The 27,437-nt window shown below is 38.8% G+C and overlaps 1 protein-coding gene and 1 long non-coding RNA gene across 14 annotated transcripts in view; one reads left to right on the forward strand and one right to left on the reverse strand.

Moving 5' to 3' along the window:
* The window catches only part of LOC110077952 (uncharacterized), a 12,307-nt gene extending 12,057 nt beyond the window's left edge, over positions 1 to 250 (reverse strand). Inside the window, exon 1 of the long non-coding RNA XR_002300380.3 lies at positions 120 to 250. This is a non-coding gene — a long non-coding RNA (uncharacterized LOC110077952). The remainder of the gene's footprint in view (positions 1 to 119) is intronic.
* Positions 1 to 24,559, forward strand: part of ILF3 (interleukin enhancer binding factor 3) — a 25,269-nt gene extending 710 nt beyond the window's left edge. The window contains exons 2-20 of one of the 13 annotated variants that reach the window (XR_013542334.1): positions 3,247 to 3,324; positions 3,397 to 3,626; positions 8,353 to 8,533; positions 12,014 to 12,161; positions 13,526 to 13,617; positions 13,987 to 14,082; positions 15,854 to 15,965; positions 16,410 to 16,507; positions 16,812 to 16,923; positions 17,011 to 17,139; positions 17,360 to 17,559; positions 18,053 to 18,211; positions 18,775 to 18,912; positions 19,016 to 19,189; positions 19,476 to 19,629; positions 19,764 to 19,817; positions 20,123 to 22,805; positions 23,282 to 23,401; positions 23,917 to 24,559. Coding sequence is in view for 8 of the 13 variants with exons in the window: in XM_020791566.3 (XP_020647225.1) it covers positions 3,322 to 3,324; positions 3,397 to 3,626; positions 8,353 to 8,533; positions 12,014 to 12,161; positions 13,526 to 13,617; positions 13,987 to 14,082; positions 15,854 to 15,965; positions 16,410 to 16,507; positions 16,812 to 16,923; positions 17,011 to 17,139; positions 17,360 to 17,559; positions 18,053 to 18,211; positions 18,775 to 18,912; positions 19,016 to 19,189; positions 19,476 to 19,629; positions 19,764 to 19,817; positions 22,455 to 22,805; positions 23,282 to 23,410; positions 23,917 to 24,047 (2,691 nt within the window). In the remaining 5 variants the exon portion in view is untranslated. Of the gene's footprint in view, positions 1 to 3,246; positions 3,325 to 3,396; positions 3,627 to 8,352; positions 8,534 to 12,013; positions 12,162 to 13,525; positions 13,618 to 13,986; positions 14,083 to 15,853; positions 15,966 to 16,409; positions 16,508 to 16,811; positions 16,924 to 17,010; positions 17,140 to 17,359; positions 17,560 to 18,052; positions 18,212 to 18,774; positions 18,913 to 19,015; positions 19,190 to 19,475; positions 19,630 to 19,763; positions 19,818 to 20,122; positions 22,806 to 23,281; positions 23,411 to 23,916 lie in introns of all 13 variants that reach the window. The other 12 variants (XR_013542335.1, XR_013542336.1, XR_013542337.1 and 9 more) reach the window with 12 other exon arrangements.
* The last annotated feature ends 2,878 nt before the right edge of the window (positions 24,560 to 27,437 follow it).

Below are 27,437 nucleotides of genomic sequence, written 5' to 3' on the forward strand. Positions count from 1 at the left end.
TCTAGGCTCCTCCTTTGTTTCGCTCTCGATTTCGGCCTTTCCTTTCTCTCCCCCGTTACTTAATTTTCTTTCTCCCCCCCCCCTCGCCATGCCTAGCAGGGTTTTAAAAAAAAACTTACCCCATCACCAGAAATTATTGTGTAATCCTTATGTGTTCCTTCTTTCTGTTGGTAACTAAGCTTTCCCAGGCAGTTTCTGGGGCCCGGCGCCCCTTACACGTGGTTTAAAATGCAGCATGGGTTGGTACATTTCTCTTGTGAGGAAACTCGTGGCAAGTTTGTGCGCTGTTACTTTCCTGCAGATACGAAACTGCTCAAGAGTCCATCAACTCTTCCCTCTCTTGCAGTTGGTAGCCTTTTATTAAGCAGAATGCATAGTAAAAGTGTATTCCGATGAGCAGAGGTTCTTTCTCTAGCCCATTGGTTGGGAATTACCGGTAATCTTATAAGTTTTTTTTAATGCAGACTTATTGATATATGCACTTACTACTTATATAAAATGATACTATATAGAATTACAAAAATTTATGACTTTGCTTTTGTGTAGAGCAGTGGTTCCCAGCCTTGAGTCTCCAGATGTTATTGGACTAAAATTCCCAGAAGCTTCTACCACTAGCTATACTGGCCAGGATTTCTGGGAGCTGTAGTTCAAAAACATCTGGGGACCACTGGAGTTAGAGGGACTTTGACTTGGAATCTCATTCTGTAGGTACCATGCTAAAGTCAAGTTCCTTCCCAACCAGTTTTACAGAAGAAACTTCTAAGTTAGGGATTCTCAACTAATTATCATGTCTCTGGTATGATTATGTTGTTTTTGCTGTTATCTGCACCCTGGGATTCCTTTACCTGCCAACCATTTTACTGAACAAAGCATCAAAGGAAAAAACTGAATATGTATCAAACAGGGATCTTAAATCATTAATAAGTGTGAAATGCCACATTAACTCTTAGTTTGCAGTTTGTATTTGCTAACCAACAACCCTCTATCTTTGGATCATGTATAATTTTTTGCCATGTAGTCCCACTCTTATGTCCAAGAAGGTGAACTTGATCCATGAAAACTCTTACTAAAATATAGCAGTTAATCATTATGATGCCACAAAGTTTTTGTCTTGTTTTATTTTATTTTCGTTTTTTTGTCTGGTATGTTTTACAGTGGCACTGTGGGAGGAAGTGGTATTGTTGAATAACTTAAATATTCTGTAGGGCATAAAATGGCACCAAGTCAAAGAGTTAGTGGTTGAATTGAATAATTACAATAAATTATGTAATTATAAAATGTAATTATATACTGTATGTAATGATTTCTAATGTTAGAAATTGTTATGGAATAGTACATGAACTAGATGTGCTGGACAAAGTACTGTATAGCATAATGCATTGAGCAATTAAAGCTAAGCTATAAACTAGTATTTTTGTACTAAGAAAAACACAGTTATGAAAATGAAATATTCCTTCCCTCAAAAAGAAAAAATGTAGTTCAACGAGAAAACAATAGTAAAGAAGCAAAGGGAACATAAAATCAGGCCCACCAAACAATTTTTGGGGATGGCTAGTGAATGTAGGCTTTTACTGTCATTGGACAGCTTCGCAACCTTAACTAGTTTAATAAAATGCAGAACAATTTAATTTAATGACTTAAAGTTGACTTTTTTATGTCCTTGGTTTTATACTTGAATATAAGACAAGCTGTACCTGGCTGTCTTGTACTGTTTAATTTATGAGATGATTAAGATTGTGACTGTGGATTGTTGCAGCCATAGCTCTTGTTGCTTCAACAGCACCAGTGCAAGAACATTACCACTACTATATTCTATTGCTCTACCACTCCACTCAGTCTCTACCAAGCAAAGCAGTATATTCTCAAGCTAATAGGGTGGATAAAAGTCATTGGTTTTTTAAAAAGCAAACTTATTTAAATCATTATTTAAATGTTAAAAATGTATATTTTTTTTGTTTTAAATCATCCAAAAATGTCTGGTTCGTAAAATTTAACTTGTGGTGTAAATCAAATCCACTCTGGTGCAGGCAACTCTAAGTTAAATTGTATTATAGATATGTGGCTCTGATATTCAAAGTTAGCTAAAATATTAGACACAGTTAACTTTTATACTATACAGTATATATATATTAGTCCTCTTTTTAATATTTACATACACAAGTATACTACATTAATTTCTGGTTGTGCTTCAGTTAAGTTATTTTAAAAAATGTATCAAAATTGCTTCACTAGAAGTGGACCAAAGCAGGTAGCGCTTCTGATTTCATGGTTTCCATATATTTCATTTGTAACCAGCACATATAAAAATAATACAGAATTACAGCATGGTCATACATGCTGGGCAATCTCAGATGGCTGGTCCTGCATAGTGAATGGACTTCCACCTTGGTTTGTATATCATTATGTTTGAACTGCGAACTCTGGCTTACCCAGGGAGCGACAGGGTTTCTGGTTCATATACACAATTCACAGCTCATCAGTGGAAAGACTTATGAGTTGGTCAGCTGAAGGAGATTTTTATTTATTTATTTATATGCCACCTATCTGGTCTTGTGGGGGGCTTCCAAATACATACAGTGGGGTCGTGACTTGAGAACTTAATCCGTATTGGAAGGTGGTTCTCAAGTCAAAAAGTCTGTAAGTTAAGTCTCCATTGACCTACAGTGCATTGAAAACCGATTAATCCCGTAACAGGCCGTTTTTGTTCCATTTTGGTTTTTTTCTGGTCTGTAAGTCAATTCTCAGGCTGCAAGTCAAACCTAAATTTTGCGGCCAGAGAAGTCTGTAACTCAAAAAGTCTGTAAGTCAAGCTGTCTGTAAGTCAAGGGTCCACTGTACATAAAATGACATGTAAATATAAATTTACATTATATAAGGCAGTATATAGTGTAGTGCATTGCTAGTGCATGCTGCTTGAATGTCATAATGCAGAATTCTCATGGAACTCTGATATTATTACATCTGATTCCGAATAGTGACATGGGTAAGGAATAAGCATATTTCATATCTCTGGATGAATAATCTAGCATTATGTGATACAAAAGTTCATTTCTTAATTTTCTGAAAATGTATACAATGTGTAATTGTATTTTAATGTTATAAACATACTTTTTCCTATTATATGTATGTACTTGAAAACTATGAAACTAAAGGAGTTTCTCTTGTAGCGTAGATGCTTAATATTGTGCTATGTTATTGCAGATCTAGATAATGTTGTAATACATATTGGTAACTTTTTATCTTCAGAATACTAGAAATAGAAGTACCAGCAGAACTTGGAAGAAGGAAATTTTTTGAATCAGCCACGATTTCGAAGCAAAAATGGTAAGAATTTGCCATTTGGAAGTCAAAACCAATATCACTTATTGGTCATTAATTTTTTGATTTTACTTTCAGCGACCAATGCGTATTTTTGTGAATGATGACCGCCATGTCATGGCAAAACATTCTGCTGTTTATCCGACCCAAGAAGAACTGACAGCAGTTCAGAACATGGTCTCTCATACTGAACGTGCGCTGAAAGCTGTGTCTGACTGGATTAATGAGCAAGAAAAAGGCAGCGGTGAGCAACAGCCAGAACCTGAGACCATGGAGACAGTAGTTGAAGAAGAAAACAAAGAAGGAAGGTAAGTAATGTGGTAGATTATCTGTTTTCATTCATGTTGAAAAGTTATTCGCTTAACCAAGTTTCTAAGTACTGGAGACCAAAGGTGACTATTGCAATCCACTACCAATTCATTGGAAGGCATAACGTTCTGTCTCGTCCTCTTCTTCTGTTTGTGTCTCTGAAGGTGCCTCTGGTTGTAATAGTGAAGGAGAGGTAAAGCCTGGCTGTGGTGCTGCTGCCCACTGTTCTGGTTATTTAATTTAGCAAAATAGGATATTCATGAATGTTCCACAGCATTCCATCAATGCATGCAATAGTTTCTAGGGATTTGCACAGAATCCCATATTGCCTAGATCTATTCATGTCACAAGAACATGCTGGATTAGACTGAAGGCCTGACTAGTCCAGAATTCTCTTCAGATCATGCAATAGCTAACCAGTTGTCTGTTGGAATCTCACTAGTAGGACATAACTAATCAAACAAACAAACAAATAAGGCAAGAGCAAGCTCTTTATCCAATCTTACATTCTCCATCATCTGATAAATTGAGACATGCATATCATACTGGAGGGGATGCTTGGCTCCCTTGACCAGTAAGCTACTGATATTCCTGAATTCCATGCCTGCTTAAAGTAAGTCCTGCTAAGTTCAGTGCAGTTTATTTTTCAGTAATTGGTTATGGGATTGCAGCCTAAGATTGTTAGTGTAATTGGCAAGGTGTAGGTATATGTAATTAATATTACAGTGGTGCCCCGCTTGACGATGAAATCGCTTTACGATGAGTTTTTTGCGATTGCAAAACAATGGTTCCAATGGGGTTTTTTCGCTTGACGTTGATTAGGAGCCTGCTTCGCGAACCGTTTGTTCGCAAAACAACTATTTTTCTGGTTCCGCAAAATGGCTTCCCTCCCTTCGCAAAATGGCTGCCTTCTGGACCCCTGCTTCAGAAGACAGCAATTTTAAACAGCTGATCGGTGATTCTCTATGGGCAATCTTCGCTGGACGATGAGGTATTTCCCCATTGGAACGCATTAGCCGGGTTTTCAATGCATTCCAATGGTGTTTTTTTTTCACTTGATGACAATTTCACTTAACAACAGCGATTTTCCTGGAATGGATTATTGTCGTCAAGTGGAGCACCACTGTACTGTAGTTAAAAGCATGAATTATGAGATTAAATTTTTATTCAGCATTCTCATAGCGTACACTGTTTGTTCAAGTCAAGAATAGAGTGTCAGGAATAGTATGACCACAACATCTATAAACAGTTAAGAATACATGCAGTACTTCTTGATGAGGCAGCTTTCTTATTCTATGTAGGGAGTGAGCCTAGAATCTCTTCCAATAATGGTAGTATTATAAACTTAATGTTTTTCAGGAAATTTAGCGGAGTGGTGACGGTGATGGTAGAAATCTAGTGTTCTAAGTGGATGGGGTGTGATCTAGTATAATTAAATTTTATGTTTGGAACTAAAAAGTATTTATAGTTAATTTTATCTGCTACATTTATATTACTAACTGATGCTGGAAAATAATGGCTGAAATCCAATAGTGTAAATTTATGTCATGTAAATCTAATGATGTCATCATCCATGGCTGTATTTTGGTAATTAAAACTTTCCTCCTCCCCCCTCCAAAGTTTTTAGGATCCCTTTGGTCCTGGGGAAGCCTTTGGCAACAGCAGGATGTGAGAGAGTCTTAAATATTTGAAAATGCCACAGGTCCTGCCGTAGTGACTGGTGATGGTGAATTTTAGACATTTAAGACTTGCAGTCCCTAAAGTCTTCCTCAGGATCAAATGGAATTCTGAGCGAGCCTAGAAACCTTCTGGAGGCGGAAAGGAAACTTCTAATTGCCAAAGTATGGTGGTGGTTGAGACCATCATCAGATTCATTGCAATCTAACTTTACATTACTGGATTTCAGCCTATATCTCGTTAGAAATGAAAATTCCTGGGACAGTAAGTAGGACAAGGATAAATATGGTGTAATTATTGTAACAGTGATTAAGATAATTAGCGGCAAATTAGGAAGTCCTGGACAGGAACTTACAGTGGACCCTCTACTTATTTATTTATTTATTAAATATATACCCCGCCCCTCTAGACCATGTCTGCTTGGGGCGGCTTACAACATAAAATAGGACAATATAAAATATAAATAATCATAAAATACTTACAGAATTAATCTGTATTGGACCAGTGGCTGCAGGTCGAAAAGTCTGTAGGTGGAGTCTCCATTGACCTACAATGCATTAAAAACCGATTAATCCGTAACTGGCTGTTTTTGTTCCATTTTGGGTTTTTTCTGGTCTGTAGGTTGAGTCTCCGGTTGCAAGTCGAACCTAAATTTTGCGGCCGGAGAAGTCTGTAACTCGAGCTGTCTGTAAGCCGAGGGTCCACTGTATTGTATAGCCTATGAAGATACTTCCTCTCATCCTCAGCTTCCCCCTCTCTAATATGGGGCATTGTAATCTTGATTTGCAATACATGATTCTTATTATAGCTAGCTTGTATATGTGAATTACTTTGGGAAATTAAACCAGTTCTACTAGTGTCAAATATTGTAAATGTTCCACAGTTGCGAATTAGAACTGTAAAATAATTGAAAATACTGACAGTGGTTTGGAACAGAATACTGGAGCTTTGAGAACAGTTGAGATGTATGAAATTTCACTTGTTTTGCAATGTGAAATCTATTATATACTACATAAAAGTGTCCTCTCTGTCTATTTATTAACTTTAAAAGCAGAAACTCTTTATTCAAACAAGGGATGGAAAGATTGCTTGCAGATTTTGTCATTGTTTTAAATGTATGCTATCTTTACAAAATAGCTCTACCAGGAATTTTAAAGCTCTGAAGTTCTTCACCTCCAGCTGAGAGTGAGGCAAAGAGCTTAATTTTTTTTCCTTTTCATTTAAGGTCTCTGTAATTGGTGTAAAATATCTTTAGTGTCTTTTACTTCGGAGTAGCAAAGCACGCAAACCACAGAAAGTCTGGCTGATAAGAAATGTGCTATTAGTCCATTTAGCGCTTCCAATCTTTAAATGAAGGAGCAGGCTTATTAGTTTTGTACATTTTGTGAATCGTACAGTATTGTGCAAAATAGGCATTCTGCACAATACGTATTTCTTGCAAAATTGGCAGTGTTACTAAAAGCCCAGAAAATTCCTTATCAGCTGGTTTGGTAAGGAAAAGAATGTTCTAGTTCTACAATGACACAAGAAGCAAGGATTTAGTGACACAACAAACATAGTGGCCAAAATCCTGCTGCATAAGTTACATCTGCCTAATGGTGATGATATCATTGCTACCAGAAGATTTTTGGTAGTTAATTAGTTCCTCCGTCTGTCCTAAGAATCACAGAATGAAACTGATTACACCTGAGCTGGATAAGCTATAGGACAGGAGTAGGAACTCTGATGGAGGCACTGTTTTCCAGCAGGATTTGGCCACTGTATTGGAGGTGGAACCGCATTTTAATGTAACTAGTCATAGTCTCTTGCCAGTTTGGGGGGAAATACTGCCAAACTGCTGAACAGGTCCATGTTGGACTAGCTTTAAACTTGTTCAGGTATGTGTACAACCTGTTGAAAATTCAGTATTGCCAATATAGCAACCACAATGGCTGCTCTCATATTTCTGTTCACTTTAAGAAGGACTGGTACTTATTAGAGAGAATAATGGGTCTTTGTATTTGTCATTGTGCAGTGGTGCAGAATACTTGTATTTTCTTGTCACGAGCCATGAATGGTGGGTGATGACTAGCACGAAGACAGCTGACTTAGCTGGTCTAAGGCACCTCTGAAAAAAGTTTCAAGCCAGTTTTCCTTAATCTGCTATGAGCAGATGTAGTTTGCTTACTGTGCTCTGTATTGTACAATAGCCAGTAATCAGTTAAGGGGAGGATTTCTATGACATTTCACACTTTCTCTGCAAACCATACTCAAAACCATAAGCAAGTTTAAATATGTTATGTTTATGAGTAATTTGGCCTTTCTCACCAGATTAATAAACATATCCAAATACAATTACAGTATAAGTTCAAACATAGGCTGCAGGAAAAATATGACATGTCATAGAAATCCTCCTCCCAGATCAGTAATTGGAAATAGGTGTGTTTGTGTATTTTCCCCAGGATTACCTGTAACCAGAATTCTGCAGTTATTGATGGAACTTTATAATTGCCCAAAGTTTGCGATCCCCATTGAATGTGTTCCTCCCTTGACAGGAATGGATACAGTCTTGTGGAGGGCTCTTTGAGTGTTAAAGGACTGGGGAAAGGTCCCTGTGATAAGCCTTGGAATGGCGCAGAAAGTAGTGTGACACTGCCTTTCTCCAGAGTTTCGAGGACACTCAGTTTCCTAGATGTTATACTGATTGAAAAAGAGTCAACATTAAAATTTTATTTGGTGTTTAGCCTTAGACATCTGTTTCTTGCTGTTTCTTTGAGAAATAGAAAATGTGTATGTGAAGGGTGATTTTTTTTAAATTAAAATATTTTTACCCTGCCTTTCTCTTAAAAAAGGACCACAATATTTGAAAGCTAACACAATAAGTTATACAGATACAAAAAGAAGGCAGTAATCAGATGCAATACATATTCTAATTGTTTATACCACCCCAATGTTATCTTCTATCCTGAAACTTTGATTTTTAAAAAAATCTTAATACATTAAAGGAAAAATTAATCTCTTCAAGGATATTCCTCTTGATCAGTACACATTTTGTTCAACTTTTCACAGTGAGCAGAAAACTGCAGAGAATTTGACTAGGACACTTCGTGGAGTGATGCGGGTTGGTCTTGTAGCAAAGGGACTCTTGCTCAAGGGAGACCTGGACCTTGAATTGGTTCTTTTATGCAAGGAAAAGCCCACTGTTGGTCTTTTGGAAAAAGTAGCAGACAATCTCGGCACACAGCTTGCTGTGAGTATGAAAAGCAATTGTTGTCAAGCTTATGTGATGGCAGTTATAGATAATTTTTTTTTACTTCATATAACTTTCCAACTGTAGTCCTGATTTACTGAGTTGAGGTGTTCCATGCCAGTGATTAGATGGAATGCATGCTTTTGTGCCTACAGAGCTGGTCCAATTTAAAATGCCACATGAAATGGTTAGACCGCATGATACATCCTTAACAGGCTTTATTTGAGTGTTAAAAATGCTGATGCTGTGATGATACTTAAGGAAGGAGTGCCTGACCCTGGCCCAGATTTCCTAGGGTTCATACATCTGTATAGCAGGAACCTCTGCTTTTCAGACCTGGCACTGTGTGAACAACATAACAAAGGGAATCAAGGTGGGCACTCTCCTTTAAATATACTTGTTATGGTCATATTTATAACAGTTAAATAGGTTGCAAATGTGTATGTTACAAACCAGTAAGGTGTCTTGTATTCAAAGCATCCCACGTGTAGGATAATTGGCAGGCTCACAGTTCTGTAGTACTGGATCTGCTACATACAGTCATGGCCAAAAATATTGGCACCCTTGCGATTCTGTCAGATAATGCAGCCCTTCTCTCAGAAAATTGTTACAGTTGCAAATGTTTTGGTACTCACATGTTCATTTCTTTGGTTTGCGTTGGAACAACACACACAAACAAGTCGAATCTGATCCAATCCCACACAGAAACCTAAAAATGCACTGGCCAAAATTATTGGCACCCTTAACTTCATATTTGGTAGCACCCCCTTTGGAAAAAATAACGGAAATCAATTGCTTCCTGTTACCATGAATGTGTTTCTTCCACCTCTCTACTGGAATTTTGGACCACTCTTCTTTTGCAAACTGCTCGAGGGCCTTCAGATTTGAAGGATGCCTTCTCCCAATTGCTCTTTTGAGATCTCTGCACAAGTGTTCTGTGGGATTCAGATGTGGACTCATTGCTGGCCATTTCAGAACTCTCCAGCACTTCGTTTGTAACAATTTCTGAGTGCTTTTTGAAGTGTGGTTTGGGTCATTATTTTGCTGGAGGATCTCTGGTGGAGACACAGCTTTCTGACACTGGCCACTATGTTGTGCCCCCAAATTCTTTGGTAATCGTCAGATTTCATGATACTGTTCACACAGTCAAGGCATCCAGTGCCAGAAGCAGCAAAGGAACCCCAAAACATCTTTGAACCTCCACCATGTTTAACTGTAGGGACTGTGTTCTTTTCTTGGAATGCCTCATTTCTTTTTCTGTAAACAGTGCCATGACATCCTTTACCAAAAAGCTCTACTTTTGTCTCATCTGTCCACAGTACGTTCTCCCAGAAGGATAGTGGCTTTGTCACATAGGTTTCAGCATACTCCAGTCTTGCTTTTTTATGCCTTTGTGTCAGCAGTGGTGTCCTCCTGGGTCTCCTACCATAGCATCTCTTTTCAGTGCGAGCTGACATTGTTGTACCCTGTATCTGCAGATCAGCTTGAATTTATTTAGAAGTTAATCTGTGTTCGGTATCCACCATTCGAACAACACTTCGTTGTAATTTTTCAGTAATTTTGCTCTTCTGTCGACATCCAGGGAGTGCCATGGGCTGTAAACCTCTTAATGATATTGCACACAGGAACCTTAAGATCTTTGGAGATGGACTTTGACAGTCTTTGAAATTGTCAATGTTTTCCCACAATTTTTCTCTCAGATCCAGAAACAACTCTTTACACTTCATTGTGTGACGCACAACACAAAGGTTGAGTGAATTTTTCTCCATCTTAACTGATTGCAAGTGTGATTACTATATTGGCGCTGCGGATTAAACCTCTTGAAGCCTCTGTGCTGTAAGGTCAAAAGACTTGCAGTCGTAAGATCGAACCCACATCATGGAGTGAGCCCCCGTTGCTTGTCCCAGGTCCTGCCAACCTAGCGGTTCGAAAACATGCAAAATGCAAAAAATGCGAGTAGATAAATAGGTACCACATCAGTGGGAAGGTAAACGGCGTTCTGTGTCTAGTCATGCTAGCCACGTGACCATGGAGGATTGTCTGTGGACAAACGCTAGCTCTATGGGTTGGAAACGGAGATGAGCACCGCTGCCTAGAGTTGGGCACAACTGGACAAATTATCAAGGGGAACCTTTACCTTTACCTTACTTGTGACAGGTGTGTCTAAATACAAATTGAAGGGACATCACATGCTTGACAAGCAATTATTTCTTACAATTTAGACAGGGTACCAATAATTTTGGCCAGTACATTTTTGGGTTACTGTGTGGGATTGGATCAGATTTGACTTGGGTTTTTTTTTTGTATTGTTCCAATGCAAACCAAAGAAATGAACATGTGAGTACCAAAACATTTGCAACTGCAACAGTTTTCTAAGAGAAGGGTTGCATTTGCTGGCAGAATTGCAAGGGTGCCAATATTTCTGGCCATGACTGTACTTTCCCTGCTACTGGACAGTTCTTTGCATCAAGTTTCTGGTGCCCTTTGTAGTTATTAAGGGTTCCTTGTTATCCAAGGTTATTTTAAGCTAAGCAGGAGGGCCATGCAAAAAAAGCTAAGTAGAAGAATATTATTGAGACATTCTTGTGCGTGTGCCATTACTAGCTATATAGGAGAAAATGCTTAGGATGATTTCTAGGGATTAGGGTTTTGGATGATATATGCTTTAATTTTTCACTCTGGTAGTTCTGCCTGTCTTACAGGCATCTTACATACACCTGAATGTGATGCACCCAAAAGAAGGGCCTAAATTAGAAGACTTTTACTTAAGCGAAATTTCCTGTTCCTGCTCCATTGCTAGCTGGGAGCACTCTTTCTGAGCAGGAAGATTGGGTGGAGCTTGGCTTGACTAAGCCTCAAAGCCTTCTAATTTCGGCTTTTCTCCCAAGTGACTGACATTTATTTTAAAAGATTCTTGTTAGGTAGTTAGAACTCCCAGAATTGAGTTGTGCTATTTTGTAATCTAAAAAATCTGAAAATTCCATCTTTAATGATTTCATTACCTGTTGTTACCTTACTTACTGTTTGAAAATTTTAGTAGATGTATTGGAAGTTTGGATGTGTCTGTTCCTAATTAAAACTGTCTTGCTGTCCACATGCTAATTTTCCACAGCAACGGATAAGCAGAAGCCTGAAATTGGTATTACCTTCTTCCCCCATCAGTAGTGCTACTGGAATTTGTTTTATATTTTGTCTGTATCACTCTTTTTGCTAAATAAGGGCATTCATTGGGAAAGCGTCCTTCTAGCCAGTGTGAAACATAGGAAGAAGTGGTACATTAGGGTTCATTCCATTAGGAACTTGTCCATGGAGCTTCTGCTGGATAAGATGGCTATTCCTGAAGTAATTGATCTGAAATCAATCACTTTTGGCTACGTAAGCTATGCTGAGAACAAATGCAGTTACTCCAAATTTATAATGAGGGTGTTTGAAGAAGGAAAGAATCTAGAGAAATTATGTTATATTGCTTTGTTTTTTCAGACTATTACTGAAGATAAATACGAAATTATTCAGTCTGTCAGTGATGCTGCAATTATCATAAAGAATACAAAAGAGCCTCCACTGACACTTACAATCCACTTGACATCCCCTGTTGTCAGAGAAGAAATGGAAAAAATGTTAGCTGGAGGTATGGAAGACTGGAAACTACTAAAAGCCACAGAATGAATTTCCGGACTGACTTCGCTGTTCATTGTGATGTTTAATTTCTTATTAGTCAGAGCATTTTTATTCAAACCAACAACACATCACAGCTCTATACACTATCGTGGTTGTAGATTATTATAGTCTACTATAATCTGAGTTCTGCTTTCCAAATTTAAAGGTGTTTAGGCCTTTTTGTGTGGCCTAAGCCCTTGTATGATTGCACTTGTTTGCTTGTGTGTTTTTTCATCTGATTTTAATGGTGGGTGCAAACATTATGACCTGAAGTCTTTTAAAATAATGAAGTCTTAATTGAAATGACTTCTGCATGTTCATAAAATTGGATGTATTACATAAAACAGTTTGTGTTGCAGCAAAAATGATTAGTGGCTTTTAATGTTTTTTGGGGGGGTTCAGCTTGTTTTGCTGAATTGTAGAGTAACAGAGTTTTGGATAAAGTTAATCATTTTTTCTTATTTAGAATTGTATGGGGGCCGATTAATGCATTTATACAACAGAAATTCAAACTGGTGATTTGCACCTAATTTCAGGGTAAATACTACAGATCATCTGTTCAGAGGTGTGTGTTTTGGGATAGGGGGTTGTCTTCATGCATGCACAGTAATCTGGTATGTGTGAATTCACCCTTATCGCCATCATATTTTAATAAGTGATACTACAGTAATTTTGCCAGGTGAACCATATATAGATTCTGAAAGGATCTATTTTAGATGTTTGAACTAGCCTTATCTAAAACCCTGACTTGTTCCTATCTTCAGTTTTTGCTGCAGCACAGACTTGATGTAATTTTGTTCTCTGATTGTTTTATGGTTCTGATATCTGACCACATCTACCAAGCCTTCTAGTTTGTCGATTTTAGGGACGCTGGACCTTTGACCAACAGGACGCACTCTGTCATGGGCTGGGGCCAGGGCAGTCGAGCCTTGTGGGCGGAGGGGGTTCCCTTCTAGAAACGTCCTTAGTTATGCACTTTTACTGACAATAGAGTGGGAATCTTAATTTTATCCTTCCATTCTGTTCATTAGTGTAGTTCTATATCTTTTTGTAGTCTGGTTAAAATAGTCTGGGTTTTCTGACCTTCCCTGTCGGATTTTATTTGATTTTTTTAATTTTTTTGCCTGTGTAGGAGGGCCTCATATTGTTGTCCTTATGTAGTTATGTAAGGGTGAAGAAGTGAAGTGTATTAAGGCTATACTTTCAGATGCAGGGCAATAGATCAGAATTCTGGGAGCCTCACCTGCCCTTTAGGAAACTGCCTCATCCCCTCTCCACACGACAGAACCCCCTTGGTCAAACTGTACCTTGTCTTCTTATTCCACCCACGAATAGAAACGCTATCAGTCAACGACTCACCGGACGTTCTGGACAGGCAGAAATGCCTTGCTGCCTTGGCGTCACTCCGACACGCCAAGTGGTTCCAGGTTTGCATTTTGTTCTTATATTTGTCTTTAAGTAGAAAACTTGTAAGTTGTAATTACCTAACTTTATAAAGATGTTTTAATACTGAGCTGTAGATGTGCAGAATTTAGCATCTGTTAAATGCACAGTTGCTAAAGAAGCACTTGAATGAATTTATTTTTCAAAGAAGAAATGAAGTAGATACCTAGCTGCTGCTTTGTGTTAAGAGTAAGTTTTCATACACAGTAAAAAAAAACCTACCAAATTAAAAAGCTTTTCAGATGTATACATAGTTTACCCTTGACAAAGTAGCACTACAATAATTTATATTTTGTTTCTATTTGGTAATGGTATTTATTACTGAACATGTCTTGCTTATTACTTTGTTCTAGGCCAGGGCAAATGGCTTGAAGTCATGTGTCATAGTCATCAGAGTGCTGAGAGATCTGTGTACTCGTGTTCCTACTTGGGCTCCACTTAGAGGATGGGTAATCATGAGAGATATTTTCCTTTTATTATGCAGATGTGTCAAATTAAAAGCATGACTAAATACAGTATATAGCAATTATTTTAACAAAGAAAAATTAAATCTGAAAGAAATGAGTAGAGAAAATACCTCATCCATCCAAGATAGCATAGGACGTTGGTCTTAAGTAAAATTAAATATAGCTAGTATCCACCGGCATTAGTGGAATGTGAGCTTCTGTGGATAGCATAGGGTAGGGGTTGTTTGATTGGTGGGATAATTAATTTTATGAAATGTAAAATTTTGAGTAGCTATAAATCTTTTGTTTAACTCTACCAACCTGCAGTATCATCATTCCTCTCCTGAGTGAGGTCTGTTTTAAAAACTTAATGTCAGAATTAATGTCCTGTGCTTTGCATACAGCACTGAAGTGTCACCTACTTTGGTAGACAATTAAAATCTTCTGTCATAGAATACCTGTGTTTTGTTTTGCTTTCTTTTGGTTTTGCTTGAAAACGATCCATGTGAAACTGAATCTAGAAACTAGTGTTTCTGCCACTGTATGTGAATTTCAGGAGAGATAGCTAAAGTTTACTGAAAAATAATTAAAACAAAATTGAAATTCATCTGCTAATGAATGGAAAGGCTACAGGATGTGTGGTAAAGCCTTGCAATTAAGCTAAGATCTATAAATCTTCAGGTCCAGCTTTTTTGGTGATGAAGAACTTGATTCTGATATTTGACCACATCTACTATCAGTCAGTTTCCATATTACTGTCCAGGCTTTTGGAGCCAACATGGAGAACTTTTTTATTTCACTCAGGAGGGTAAAATCATCTGTAGCATTAAGGCCCACAGACCTCACGTGCAACATTCGATTATGCACATATTTATATGTGCCTTACCAAGTTACTGATTATTATATTAAAATTTTGTGTCTCTGAAGACTAGACATGGGCTATTTGTATTTGTGTCTCTGGGGATACGAATATGACCCGTGGCATCACAGGTGCTGTGGGTGCTCAATTCCTTCCCCCAGAACCGGCCAGCTCACTCACCGGGCTCCACAAGGTGCTGGGGTCTGTCGTCGTTATCTGTGCCCCAGTCTCAGAAGGACACCACCGCCCCCATGCAGCCAACCACTTTGGCATAGAGGTGGGACAGGGAGTCTTCCTGCTCAGCCAATGAGTAGTTGGCTGGAGGGGGGAAGGGCCAGCTGGCCTCTTTTCTGGATTGGTGTGTTGCTGATGACAATGGACCCCAGCACTATATGGTGAGTGGATTGATCGGTTCTTGGAGAGGGAATTGGGGTCCCTGCAGCACCTATGGTGCTTGGGGGCCATATTTGTATCCCTAGAGATAGAAATACTAATGGCCCATGTCTGCTGGAGACTAAACAGTGAGTAGGATGTTTTGTGTTATGGAAGAGCTAGTTATTTCTATTTTTTATGTTGTACTGGCAATGCAGAGATATATTAAAATGTTTATTTACTGATTCCTATTTTACAGAAAGGGTGTTAAGCTTTATGGCCAATGAGTGTGTATGTGTAGGATTATATTGTGATCTCCTAGGTCTAAGTTCAGTTTTCTAGTGTGTCTTTGTGTTTTCACTGGATTATATATTTGAGTGAATTGGTGGCATTTATGGGAGGCCAGCCTCACAAGCCAAGGCAGAATCATTGTTAAATTAGTGATATGTACTCTTGTCACTTGATATTTTGTTATTATGTTATTAACCTGCAACTGCATTATTCATTGAAACCTGTTTTAAAATTTCTGAAATGTCTTTTCAGCCTCTTGAGTTACTGTGTGAGAAATCCATTGGAACAGCCAATCGGCCAATGGGTGCTGGTGAGGCCTTGAGAAGAGTTCTTGAATGCCTTGCATCAGGGATAGTTATGCCAGGTTAGATGGTTCTTGATTCTTGAGAAATTTCAGTGGAAGTAACTGCAGCTGAAAACCAATGGAAATAACAGAAAATAAAACTTTGTGTCCCCAGTGCAAGTTAGACATAATCATATTGTTCTTATTTTACTTAAGGTTTGATGTGTAGGGACAATAAATTGAACAAGTTGCTCTTAAAATTATGGACTCATTATTTGAATTCCCTTAATGGGATGTGACAGGCTGTAAGTTTGCCTTTGGAGTGCTTGAAGACTGGCAGCCTTTCTGCTTTGCTTCCCTTAATGGTCTATGTTATAGACTAAAACAGATTGTTGACCACTGGATCAAGAACTTCAGATGGGCTGCTTACATTGCTGAGTCTTAGGTGATGCTAAGGGAATATTTGAGTCTACATAGAGACCTTAGGATAATTCTCTGCATATCTTCCTTGTTTCCTGCCTTCAGATGGTTCTGGTATTTATGATCCTTGTGAAAAAGAAGCCACTGATGCTATTGGGCATCTAGACAGACAACAAAGGGAAGATATCACACAGAGTGCTCAGGTATAGTTTTGATTACAGATGTTACCAAACCAAATGAGTTCTTAATGATAGTTAGTAATATCAACAAGATTGACTTTTATATGAAACAGGAAAAGGGTCCCATTTCAGTAATGTAGGAGGCTTTTGTTGATCTGTCAGATACAAGGTGTCAGGTTTTAAAAGATTACATTACAGACTTTTTGATGCTGGTGGTTTCAGAAGTTTTATGCTTGGAAAACTGGGACTGGGTTTTATGTACCATGAATGTGGGAGAAGGTAGAGATGAAGTTGGGCACCTCAGTAATAACCCAATCTATCTTTCTAGCATGCTCTAAGACTTGCTGCTTTTGGCCAGCTTCACAAGGTTTTGGGGATGGACCCATTGCCATCAAAGATGCCGAAGAAACCAAAAAATGAAAACCCAGTTGACTACACAGGTAAATGTTTAATGCTGTCAAAATTCCTTTGTTTCTATCAGGAAATGTATAGGCATTTCTACTGATGCTTTAAAATTGTGCTTACAGTTCAGATTCCCCCTAGCACCACATATGCTGTCACTCCATTGAAACGTCCTATGGAAGAAGATGGAGAAGAGAAGTCTCCAAGCAAAAAGAAAAAGAAGATTCAGAAAAAAGGTATTGAGCTGGCAAGAGGTAGGTATACTTAGTTTTTCAGGTGTTTCCTAAAACATCATTTAGGATTCATGTTGCTGTGTAACTGGATGATTATCAGACATGGAAACAAATGGCAAATCTTTATGGTCTGGCTGTTTTGCTTGATTGGTGTAAGCTCAGGACTCTTCACCAGCACAACACAGTTGTGTAGGGTCTTATGTCGTATTGTCAGTATCTGACAAGAATTTCTTTTCTTCAGAAGAGAAATCAGAACCTCCACAAGCTATGAATGCTCTGATGAAGCTAAATCAACTGAAACCAGGACTTCAGTACAAATTGGTGTCTCAGACAGGTCCAGTTCATGCTCCTATATTTACTATGTCTGTGGAAGTTGATGGCATCACATATGAAGCTTCAGGGCCCTCTAAAAAAACAGCCAAGCTGCATGTAGCAGTAAAGGTAAGATGGTGGCCATAAACTTCTGCATTCTTAAACAATAAAAATATGATTAATCTCGTACCATGTTCTGGGAAGCTTAAACATATTTTAGTGTGATTCAATGAGACATTGTGATCAACCAGGAATCATTCAAAAATGAAGTGTGCTTTCATGTGGATTTTACTTAGTGCAGTTGTGCTCACTGTGGTTTGGTGTGACCAACAAACTAGTTACCGTTATAGCTTTGCCTGGGGAAATTACTTTACCTAGAAGCTGGAGTGCCGTTCAGGCAAGAATGGAGTCATACTCTTTCAGTCATGGTTTGTCTGTATTTGGAAGCTCACAATACTGTTCTAAAGTGAAAATTGAAACTGTACTTGGTCTGGTGCATCAACCAATAAATTGTGTCCTTTGGCTAATTTGTTCCTGAACATTTCTTGGTAATCATTGAATTTTTATAGAAGCTTCAGAATGGGGTTCATTGTGATGAATATAACTGCTCTTCTTTTTTCAGGTGTTACAAGATATGGGATTGCCTACAGGTGTGGAAGGCAGAGAGAGGGGTGATGAATCAGCAGAGGAAACAGATCAGAAGCCAGTAGCTGTTACTACTCCTCCTGTAGTGGAAACTGTTTGTACACCCAGTGCAGCTTCTCCTTCAGAGCAAACAGAGGTGAATATTGTTTCTACCTCTATCTTTGACTGCAGATACTGCTTTTCTGTGGGTTGTACATAATTGCTAAGCTTCTACATTTTGAAGGCATCTGTCTTACTGCCTGTCTTCTCTTATATGCTTTCCCCTTTATCTGTTCTGCACATGTTATATCATTGACCTTTTTGTCTTCTCCCAATGTAAATTTCTGTTATGATCTCCATGGTTGCCTGGAAGTTTTTCCTCTCTATTTTCTTTAATGCATGTTACGAGTCTTGCATTGCCAGAGTGTTGCTCCCCCATTGAATATTTCACATGGCCTGTCAAAATGTCAGTGCCTCTTTCCTTTATTCCTGGGCACAGTGACTAGTTTTTGTTCATGCTTTAATTAATCATGACAAAGATTTCTCCTGGTCAAACATTGAGAAGTTTGTGGATTCTGGAATTCTTAGCTGGAAAAACATTTGGGCTTGGATCTTCCATAATTGCTGGAAATGTCCTTGAAGCCTTCTTCCCCATCCCTTTATTTCCTGCATTGCTTTAGTATATGAATGCATCAATGCCGTAATTTTTTAACTTCCTAGAATGTGAAACAGCAGGGACCAATACTGACAAAGCATGGAAAAAACCCAGTTATGGAGCTAAATGAGAAACGGCGTGGTTTAAAATATGAGCTGATTTCAGAAACTGGTGGTAGTCATGACAAGCGGTTTGTGATGGAGGTGAGATGACGAATACATAGAACTACATTCAGAATTTTGCTTTTTCAATAAATCAACAGGTTAGAAAATTGTAACTCTTTTTCTGATATTTTTTCTTTCAAAGGTTGAAGTTGATGGCCAAAAGTTTCAAGGAGCCGGTTCAAACAAAAAAGTGGCAAAGGCCTATGCTGCATTGGCTGCATTAGAGAAGCTTTTCCCAGATGCTCCTCTTCCAATGGAACAAAAGAAAAAAAGGGCCCCTATGCCAGCACGTGGTGGACCCAAATTTCCAATGAAGGTCAGTGTGCGTGCTGCAGCTTGATAAAACACAGAGCATAATAATCCTTCTGCAGCCCCCTTTCCCATATATTTGATGTCTGCTAACCACAAGGCACTGGTAAAAGATTATCTTGTTCAGCACAGTCCATAAAATCTGATGATGAGGCAATAGCTAAAGCTTTGGCAATTCCACATATTTGTATACATATTGAGCCAGTCATGCAGAATGATTGTAGATGAAACAACCATAAAAGTTAAGGAAATAAGTGAATCTGTGTAATGACTGAATGTACACTTTTTCACAGCATAATCCAGGCTATGGTATGGGAGGCCCTATGCATACTGAAGTGCCACCTCCTCCAAGCATGCGAGGTCGTGGTAGAGGAGGAAATATCAGAGGCCGTGGTAGAGGCAGAGGTGGATTTGGTGGTGCCAATCATGGGGGTTACATGAATGCTGGTGAGTCACATATGCTGAATTGGCTTATTAGAATCCATTTTCTGTGCAAATAGTTGCCTCCATTGTACAAATTTACAAAATTGGTTTGCTAAATCATTCATTTTCTGTGATACAATTCTTGCATTTTCTTTCAGGTGCAGGATATGGAAGTTATGGCTATGGTGGCAATTCTGCAACTGCGGGCTATAGTAAGTGTTTGTGAAAAAAAAGCTGAGCACAACACCTGGGGGGAGCAAAATTCAGTTCAGCTTTAGTGATGCGTAATGAAATGAGGAATCATTTATTTTAAAATTTCTCTGCTTTAAGCCAAGTGAAGCAATACACCATTCTTGTAAAACAATCTCCCTAAAAATACAATTTTGTTATGAGACTTTTGTTGGGAGGGGGTGACGGGAGCAGAGAAATAAAAAATATTTTTTTAAAAATGTGGCACATTTTGCCATCTTCAAAAATTCTAATTTTTTTTCCTCTGCTCTGTCTCCCCCTTTTGTAGGTGACTTTTTCACAGACTGCTACGGCTATCATGATTTTGGGTCTTCCTAGATCATCTAAAAGTATTGCACATAAAACAGCTTTTTACTCCAATTTTCTCGAACTCCAAACCCAAAGTGTTCGTGCTGTGTCCCTGTGCTTCACTGGGTTTCTCAACAGTGGCTTTTCACCGCAGCTTGTCTGAAACTGTTAGCCTACAAGCAGTGGCAGTTTTTATTGTGACTTGCCTTTGGTCATATTGATGTACATTATGGGGGAGCTAAATTCAAGGAATGTCTTTGTGCATTGTGCACAGTAAAAGCCAAGTCTGTTCTGCTTACAAGCAAAAGGCCCTGTTTGCTTTTTTATAGAAAGCATCATTTTATTTTTAGAAAACATGCAAAAGTGTGTTAACTTTTTGTCTTAACTTACAACATACTTTGTAAAAAAAAACCTGGCCCTTTTAGTCCCAAAAAGTGGGTTGATGCCGCTTAGACATTTTAATATTTCAGAATCTGCCAAAACCCAATGTTTTAAGCATGCATAATATTCAATTGTTTGTGAAATAGTATGTGTTGGTTTTAATCTCTGCATCCTTTGTGCTTTTATTGTATTGGTGTAACATACAGGACCTATGGCCTGTGCCAGAGTTGTTGGATTGTGTTATTTCTAAAGTTTAAATGGTTTGATTAGCTCCAGTGGTTTTATTTTTTGGGGGGAGGGGGCTAAAGATAAAAGGCCTAAAGTGCTTTGCAAGATGGTTGCAATCCTTATAGGTTGTAGCTTTTTTTCCTTTTTTTGCAGCTCATGTCCCCAGAAGATGTATGTAATGTCAAAGGAAATGGAAACTACTAAACAGTGAAAGGCACAGGGAATAAACTAGTAGTTAAGATTTTTAATAAATTGATTGTTCAGCCCTCTTTATTCCAGTAGTATTAAATGTGTTTAATTTTATTACTTTCTGAGTGACCTTAGTATTCTCAACTTGGTAAATGTAGATAAGGATGTAAGATAATGGGTCATGGTTTAGCTGGAGAGACTCTGAATGTCAAAAGAACATCTTGTAATGAGGTTTGAGACGAAACTAAGTGAAAATTACCATTTTGGGGTTCAATAATGATGAAAGTAACTGTGGTGAGTGTTCTTTGTTTTAATGGTAGGCTGGTTGAAATGATGAATTAAAATCAAGTCTCTGTTTTTGAGACAAGTGTTTCCCTAGAGTGCACTATGTTGTATAGACCGGCTGTAATTCTTAAAAATGTTCCGTGCATATGTTGCTTTACTGAACCAACAATTCCTATGAAGCTTTGTTCTTTATGGATAGAAACAAGGCATAGGAAATGACACCTTTGTTACTGAAGCATAATGTTAGAGAATGTAAACATCATGTTTGAACCTTATGTTTTACATTGTGTTTTATTAAGAAGAATCTGTCGCAGCAGTGCATTGATGAAATGTCTGGCCTATATTGAACAGCTTTCAAGACTGCCTTGTGTTCTAAAATAGTTTAGTGACTGAATACTGAAGCAAGCCGATTTAATTTTTCTGTATTGATAGTCTGAGCCAGCATAGCCTGCAGTTTTCTGGCAGATGTAAAAAACTAAACCACTCTTAAATGTGGGTTAAACTTCACTTATGGAATCAGGGTCTTTACAGATTGAATAATGATACTTGAATGAAGCAACTTGCTCTGTAAACTTGTTTTACATACAATTAGTAACATACAATTGTAGGTTTCTCCAAATTCTCTTCCCTGCTTTTACTTCCAGGATCATTGATTCATTTTGCACACCAGAAGGTTTTTCTTTAAAAGTAGGATCTGTCCTTTTAGTATTGTAGCAAACTTTAAAATAATACATTTTTTCACTTTAACTATATAGCCATTATAATTGATTTTACAACATCAAAAATTGATGAGTGGAAGAAACCAAAATTAGGAAATTGCTGTGTTAGATATGCCTCTCTAGCTAAATGCAGGAGTTTAAGGAGGGTAATGTAATTTAACCTACATATGTAACATCTCACATTTTGAACTGTCACCATAATTTGGCTACACTTGTGGTTGGCCACAATAGGTCCACATGTGGGATGTATAGCAAATGTCAAATGCCATGTCAATCATTTTAGGCTACACAGTTTTTCTCACCAGGGCTGTAAACTGGTTTCAGACCTTAGGCAGGTTGTTTCAGACTGTGTTTGCATAGTCTGTGGGCTTGGCCTACAGTATGGGGAGCAACCCAATGAGGTATGCTAAACTTTCATCATCATATTTTAGTTAGTACATAATAGCTTGAAGTAATATGAATTTTTTTATCACTTTTGCAGATGTCTAACTCTGTGAATGTTCTCTTTAGGTCAGTTCTATAGTAATGGCGGTCATTCCGGCAATGCAGGAGGTGGTGGTGGCTCCTCCGGCTATGGTTCATATTACCAGGGTGGTGACTACAGCTCTCCTGCTCCTCCTAAACATGCTGGGAAGAAACAGCAACATGGAGGACAACAGAAGCCTTCCTATGGTTCAGGATATCAATCACATCAAGGCCAGCAGCAGCAGTCGTATAATCAGAACCAGTATAGCAATTATGGTCCACCTCAAGGCAAGCAGAAGGGATATAACCAAGGCAACTACGCTTCCTACTCAAATTCATACAACTCTCCTGGTGGCGGTGGCGGAGGATCAGACTACAACTATGAAAGTAAATTCAGTGAGTTCCTGGAGGGTGGCTTGGGCGGGCGGGTAAGAGTTGTGAAAGGTTTATTGTCATAATTAAGTCAAGTGGAAGCTATGTTTTGAAGAGTACTTCAGCCAGTGGTAGTCATAAGTGGTGATCTTCACTGGATAAGAATTTTTAGATACAAACCTAGTGAAGTTTTATGTTAGGAAATTTTGCTTAAACAACAGTTGCTATTGCAGTCTGGTTTGTAGTAGATGAAGCTGCACTAATAAACTAAGCTGTCTGTTACCTAGTTATTTGGGGGCATCTTGAATCTCTTTACCTGGGAGAGAGGTGGGATATAAATAAAGTAAATAACTGGAGTTTTTACAACTGCATCTTGATTCATTTTTGATTCCTAGTTATCCAATGTACTAATATTCTCTTAAGACAGTTGTCATAAAATTAATGCTGATTCTGAAGGCAAGCCTGATGTGGAACATCTCAGCATGTGGTCTTAATTTCAGGTTATGGTGGTGGCGGTGGACGTGGAGGCGGCGGCGCAAACAACTATGGTTCAGGAGGTGCCTCCTACAATGCCGGTGGCTATGGGGGAGGAGCAGGGGGTGGAGGGTCATCTTACCAAGGTAAGCAAGGTTAGTATAGAGTGAGACATGCAACATTTACATGTTTCTGCATTGGTGAATAAGATCTGGTATCTGGCAGCAAACACTTTTTAATTGGGCTTTCTAACCAGCCATTTTCTGTGGTATCAATATTGATTTTCTGCGTAGGTTCACCAGCATAAAATGAAAGAATGAGGGGACTCAGTCTCTTACTTCACTTTTGACTTTAGAGAATGAGAAGACCCTCACTTTTCATATCCCAAGTCTGATTTGGTAATAGACTGTACCACTCTCAGTCCCCTATGCATGTCAGAGGGTGGGTGGTGGGTGGATGAGGTTGAGTATTGGAGCTTGCACTGTGAAAAATGTCTAGATCACTGCAACTCACTAACCTTGGGAGAGGCAGCATCGGTCTCGGTCACTTTATTCAGTTTTGTTATCCCCGTATATGTAGATATGAGAGGTTGGATTGTATAAGCAAGATAGTACAGTAGCTATACTGACTTAAATTACCTCTCTTCCCCTTTCCCCTATAGGTGGATACTCTCAGTCAAACTACAATGCCCCAGCTGCCAACCAGAATTACAGTGGACCTCCCAATTCCTACCAAGCCCCTCAAGCTGGCTATGGCAGAAATGACCACAGCATGAACTATCAGTATAGATAAACCATTCTGTTTGTGGTGGGTGTGAAGCTTTTATCTTCTAAACTTGCATACCCTTTGAATATTGAGTTTTATTGCATCACAGTAAACATGTAAACCCTGTTTCCATGTTGCAGTGCTCTTCGTGATATCAGTCACTAATGGTTGAGTACCCTGTAATTCCATACTTAGCTGTATTTTGGACATTTAATGGTGTATTTAATGGTTTGTTAGTTTACCATTTCAACTTTTTGTCAAAATAGAATGAGTTCACTGTCCCTTTTCTGTTTAAATGGCATTCAGGTGTTAAACACAGCATGGTTTTAAATAGATAAGGGATATTTTCTGCTAATGCTTTCGTGAAGTGAGTTTAAACAAGCTTTCTGTATTTTAATGCTTTAGTGTTTTTCAGTTTTATAAGTGAGGATTTTATTTTAAAACTCATGGGAAAGATTGGATTTTCTATGTCTGGGTCATTCAGACAGCACATCTGGGTTATGCTGAATGTAGACAAATAAACACAAACTCTTCATGTATCTGTTTGGATTGTTATTCTGCCCAAATGTTATTACTTAATAAGTAAAAGAATAGCTGTATTGCTGTTAATTGTTTCTCAACTTCGAAGGGACATAGTTACTTTTGGCTACATTTTATTAAAAAATTGTGAGAACGTACTAAAGTTGTCATATAAATGTAATCTTAAAACAGGTTTTTAAAAATTCTTATGCAAAAAAGCAGTGATTGTTTGCTTGGAATTGAGGATTAATTCCAGGACCAAAAAAGAATGAGAGCCCCTGTGGGTCATGCTCAAGCCATAAAGTAAGGAGTTTTAGCACAAATAAGGAATACTGCCCTGGTGTCGGAATCTGCTGGTAAGGTCAGTGATCACACATGTAACTGCAAAGGCAGACCTTGAAAAGGAGTCATGGATGTTTTAAAATTCTATATTGTGAAGCTGTGAGCACCACCAGCATGACGTAGCAAATGTTTGCAGAAACAAACTCTTTTATAAGACCAACATAAGTCAGTATGGCTGAACTATAAAACTTTGAAACTTTTAGTGCACCAGAGAGTGGATTGCACTCCCAAACAGTACAAACAAACAGAACTGGTCCACAACAGGCCTTCAGTGGGAGGAGTGTAGCCCCGTCTCCACCACCAGTTCTAGAACCCAGTGTAGGTGAGCAAGGCATGAAGTGCCACAACAAGGATGCTGGATAGAAGCACTCGGCTGTCCCTGAAGTAAAGTAGCCTGGGCACCCTCCCCAGCTACACCACAGTAGTCCCCACTAGTGACATCTGCCCCACATGTATGGCACTCTTCCTTGGAGGCACAGCCAAAGTCTTTGCACAGCGGGGAGTGGCATGAAGAGAAATGGGAGGACCAGTTGATTGGTGTCTGCTGTGCTACCCAGGAGGTCCTTGAGATGGGGCAGCTTGACCCTGTTGCTTTTATCAGCAGTGTGCCTGTTGCTAGTTTTCCAGCATTACTGCCTCGTCTCATCTTGGTGAACCCAGGCTGCTTCCTCCAGCAGTACTAAGAACTCTTCCCAGTGGCCGTATCTGGATCCCAGTGCAGATGGATTCCCAGCTGGCTGTGGAATGATCTGGTAAGGGGTCATTCCATGTAAAATCAACTAATGATGAAACCTTTGTGGTTTATTTTTAATACATTTGTACCTTAACATGAGATGTTTAAAAATATTTTTCCAAATTTTTTTGGTCCACCTGTTCCTGAGATATAACTTCAAATGTCATTTAATAGATACCTATGATAGCTACAGACCTGGATGAACAGGGCTTTCATTTCATGTAGAACATACTTTAAAAAATTAAAATTTAGTTTTTGTGAAAACAGATTTTTTTTAAAGTTTTTTAAAAATTCACACTTAAAGATACATGTTTTGTAGCCAGTCAATCCAAATTTCAGGCTGGTATATCAATGGTATCATATAAAACTTACATTTTCTTGTTGGCAGTGACAAGGATTTAAATTGACTTAGCCCCGAAAACACCAAAATTTCTATACCTAATGATTAAGGACTTTTTTTTCTTGGCTGACTATCACCACACGAGATGACAAAAGCATCCAACATGTATCTTTAAGTGAATTTTTTGAAAACTTTAAAAAAATTCCCTTTCCCTAAAAACTCAAATTTTAAAATTTTTTAAATGTGTCCATTTTTTGAAAATGTAAAATTGTATCATGTTGTTTATGAAATGAAAGCCATATTCATAAGCTTTAAAAAGACACCTGTCCCAGCTCTGTAGCTGTCATAGGTGTCTAAATGACATTTGAAGTTATGGTAGCTAGTGATTTTATTTTATTTTATTTTATTTGCAATTTTGAAAATACAATATCTCAGTAACAGGTGGAGCAAAAAATCTGGAAAAAAATATTTTTAAACATCTCATGGTTGATTTGACATGGAATGACCCTAATGTCAGCACCTGGGCCTCAAACGCTTCCCAGTTGCAAAGTGCTGTCCTCTGAAGATGCTGGCCACAGAGACTGGCGAAACGTTAGGAAGAGCAACCTTCAGAACATGGCCACAGAGCCCGAAAAACACACAACCATTAGATCCCGGCCGTGAAAGCCTTCGCGAATACAAAGCAGAAAATATTTCAAGTAATACTTTCAAGTACGTTGAATTATTTTAAGTAAATGTGCTTCTTGGCAAAGGAAACTTTTCTAGGTATTATCCAATGCTGCTTTGCCAGTTAGGAGAGGTTGTTTGATTCAGTGGAGAGGTAGTTGTTGAATAGTGACCTTTCGTTGAATATCTTAACTTTGCAGAAAACTACTCCAAATGTCTTGAATTGCAGAGGACTTGAAGTCTTTATGAGAAGTTTGGTGACTGTAAAGAGTACAGCAATAGAATTAAAATAAATATACAGTGGTGCCTCGCATAACGATCGCTCCGTTTAGCGATGAAATCGCTTTGTGATGGATTTTTACCATCGCAAGAGCGATCGCTTTGCGATGACCCCTATGGGGAAAATTCGCTTTGCGATGATCGCAGGGGAGCACTCCCCCATAATTATCGCAAAGGCCCCACTGGTCAGCTGTTCAAAAAAACGGGCTTTGCGCTTCTCCGGGAGCAGCCCAAAGGCTCGCTTTTTGGAACAGTTGACCGGCGGGCCTTTGGGCTGCTTGCGGCGAAGCACTTCTCCGGGAGCAGCCCAGAGGCCCGACAGTCAGCTGTTCAAAAAGGCGGGGGGAAGCGGGGGTGATTGGCGCCTCGGGGGGAAGGGAGGGAAGGAGGGGCGAAGGGCTTGGCCCCGATCCCTGCCCGCACTCTTGGGGCGGGCGGGCACCGAGCCAGAGCGCTACAGAGGAGCCGCCTGGAATCAGGGCGGCAGCGGCTGGACGGGGGTGTGTGGCGCGCCAGAGACCTCCTCCTCGCCCCATCT

The sequence above is a fragment of the Pogona vitticeps genome, chromosome 2 (genome assembly GCF_051106095.1).
Source record: "Pogona vitticeps strain Pit_001003342236 chromosome 2, PviZW2.1, whole genome shotgun sequence".
Lineage (NCBI taxonomy): Eukaryota > Metazoa > Chordata > Lepidosauria > Squamata > Agamidae > Pogona > Pogona vitticeps.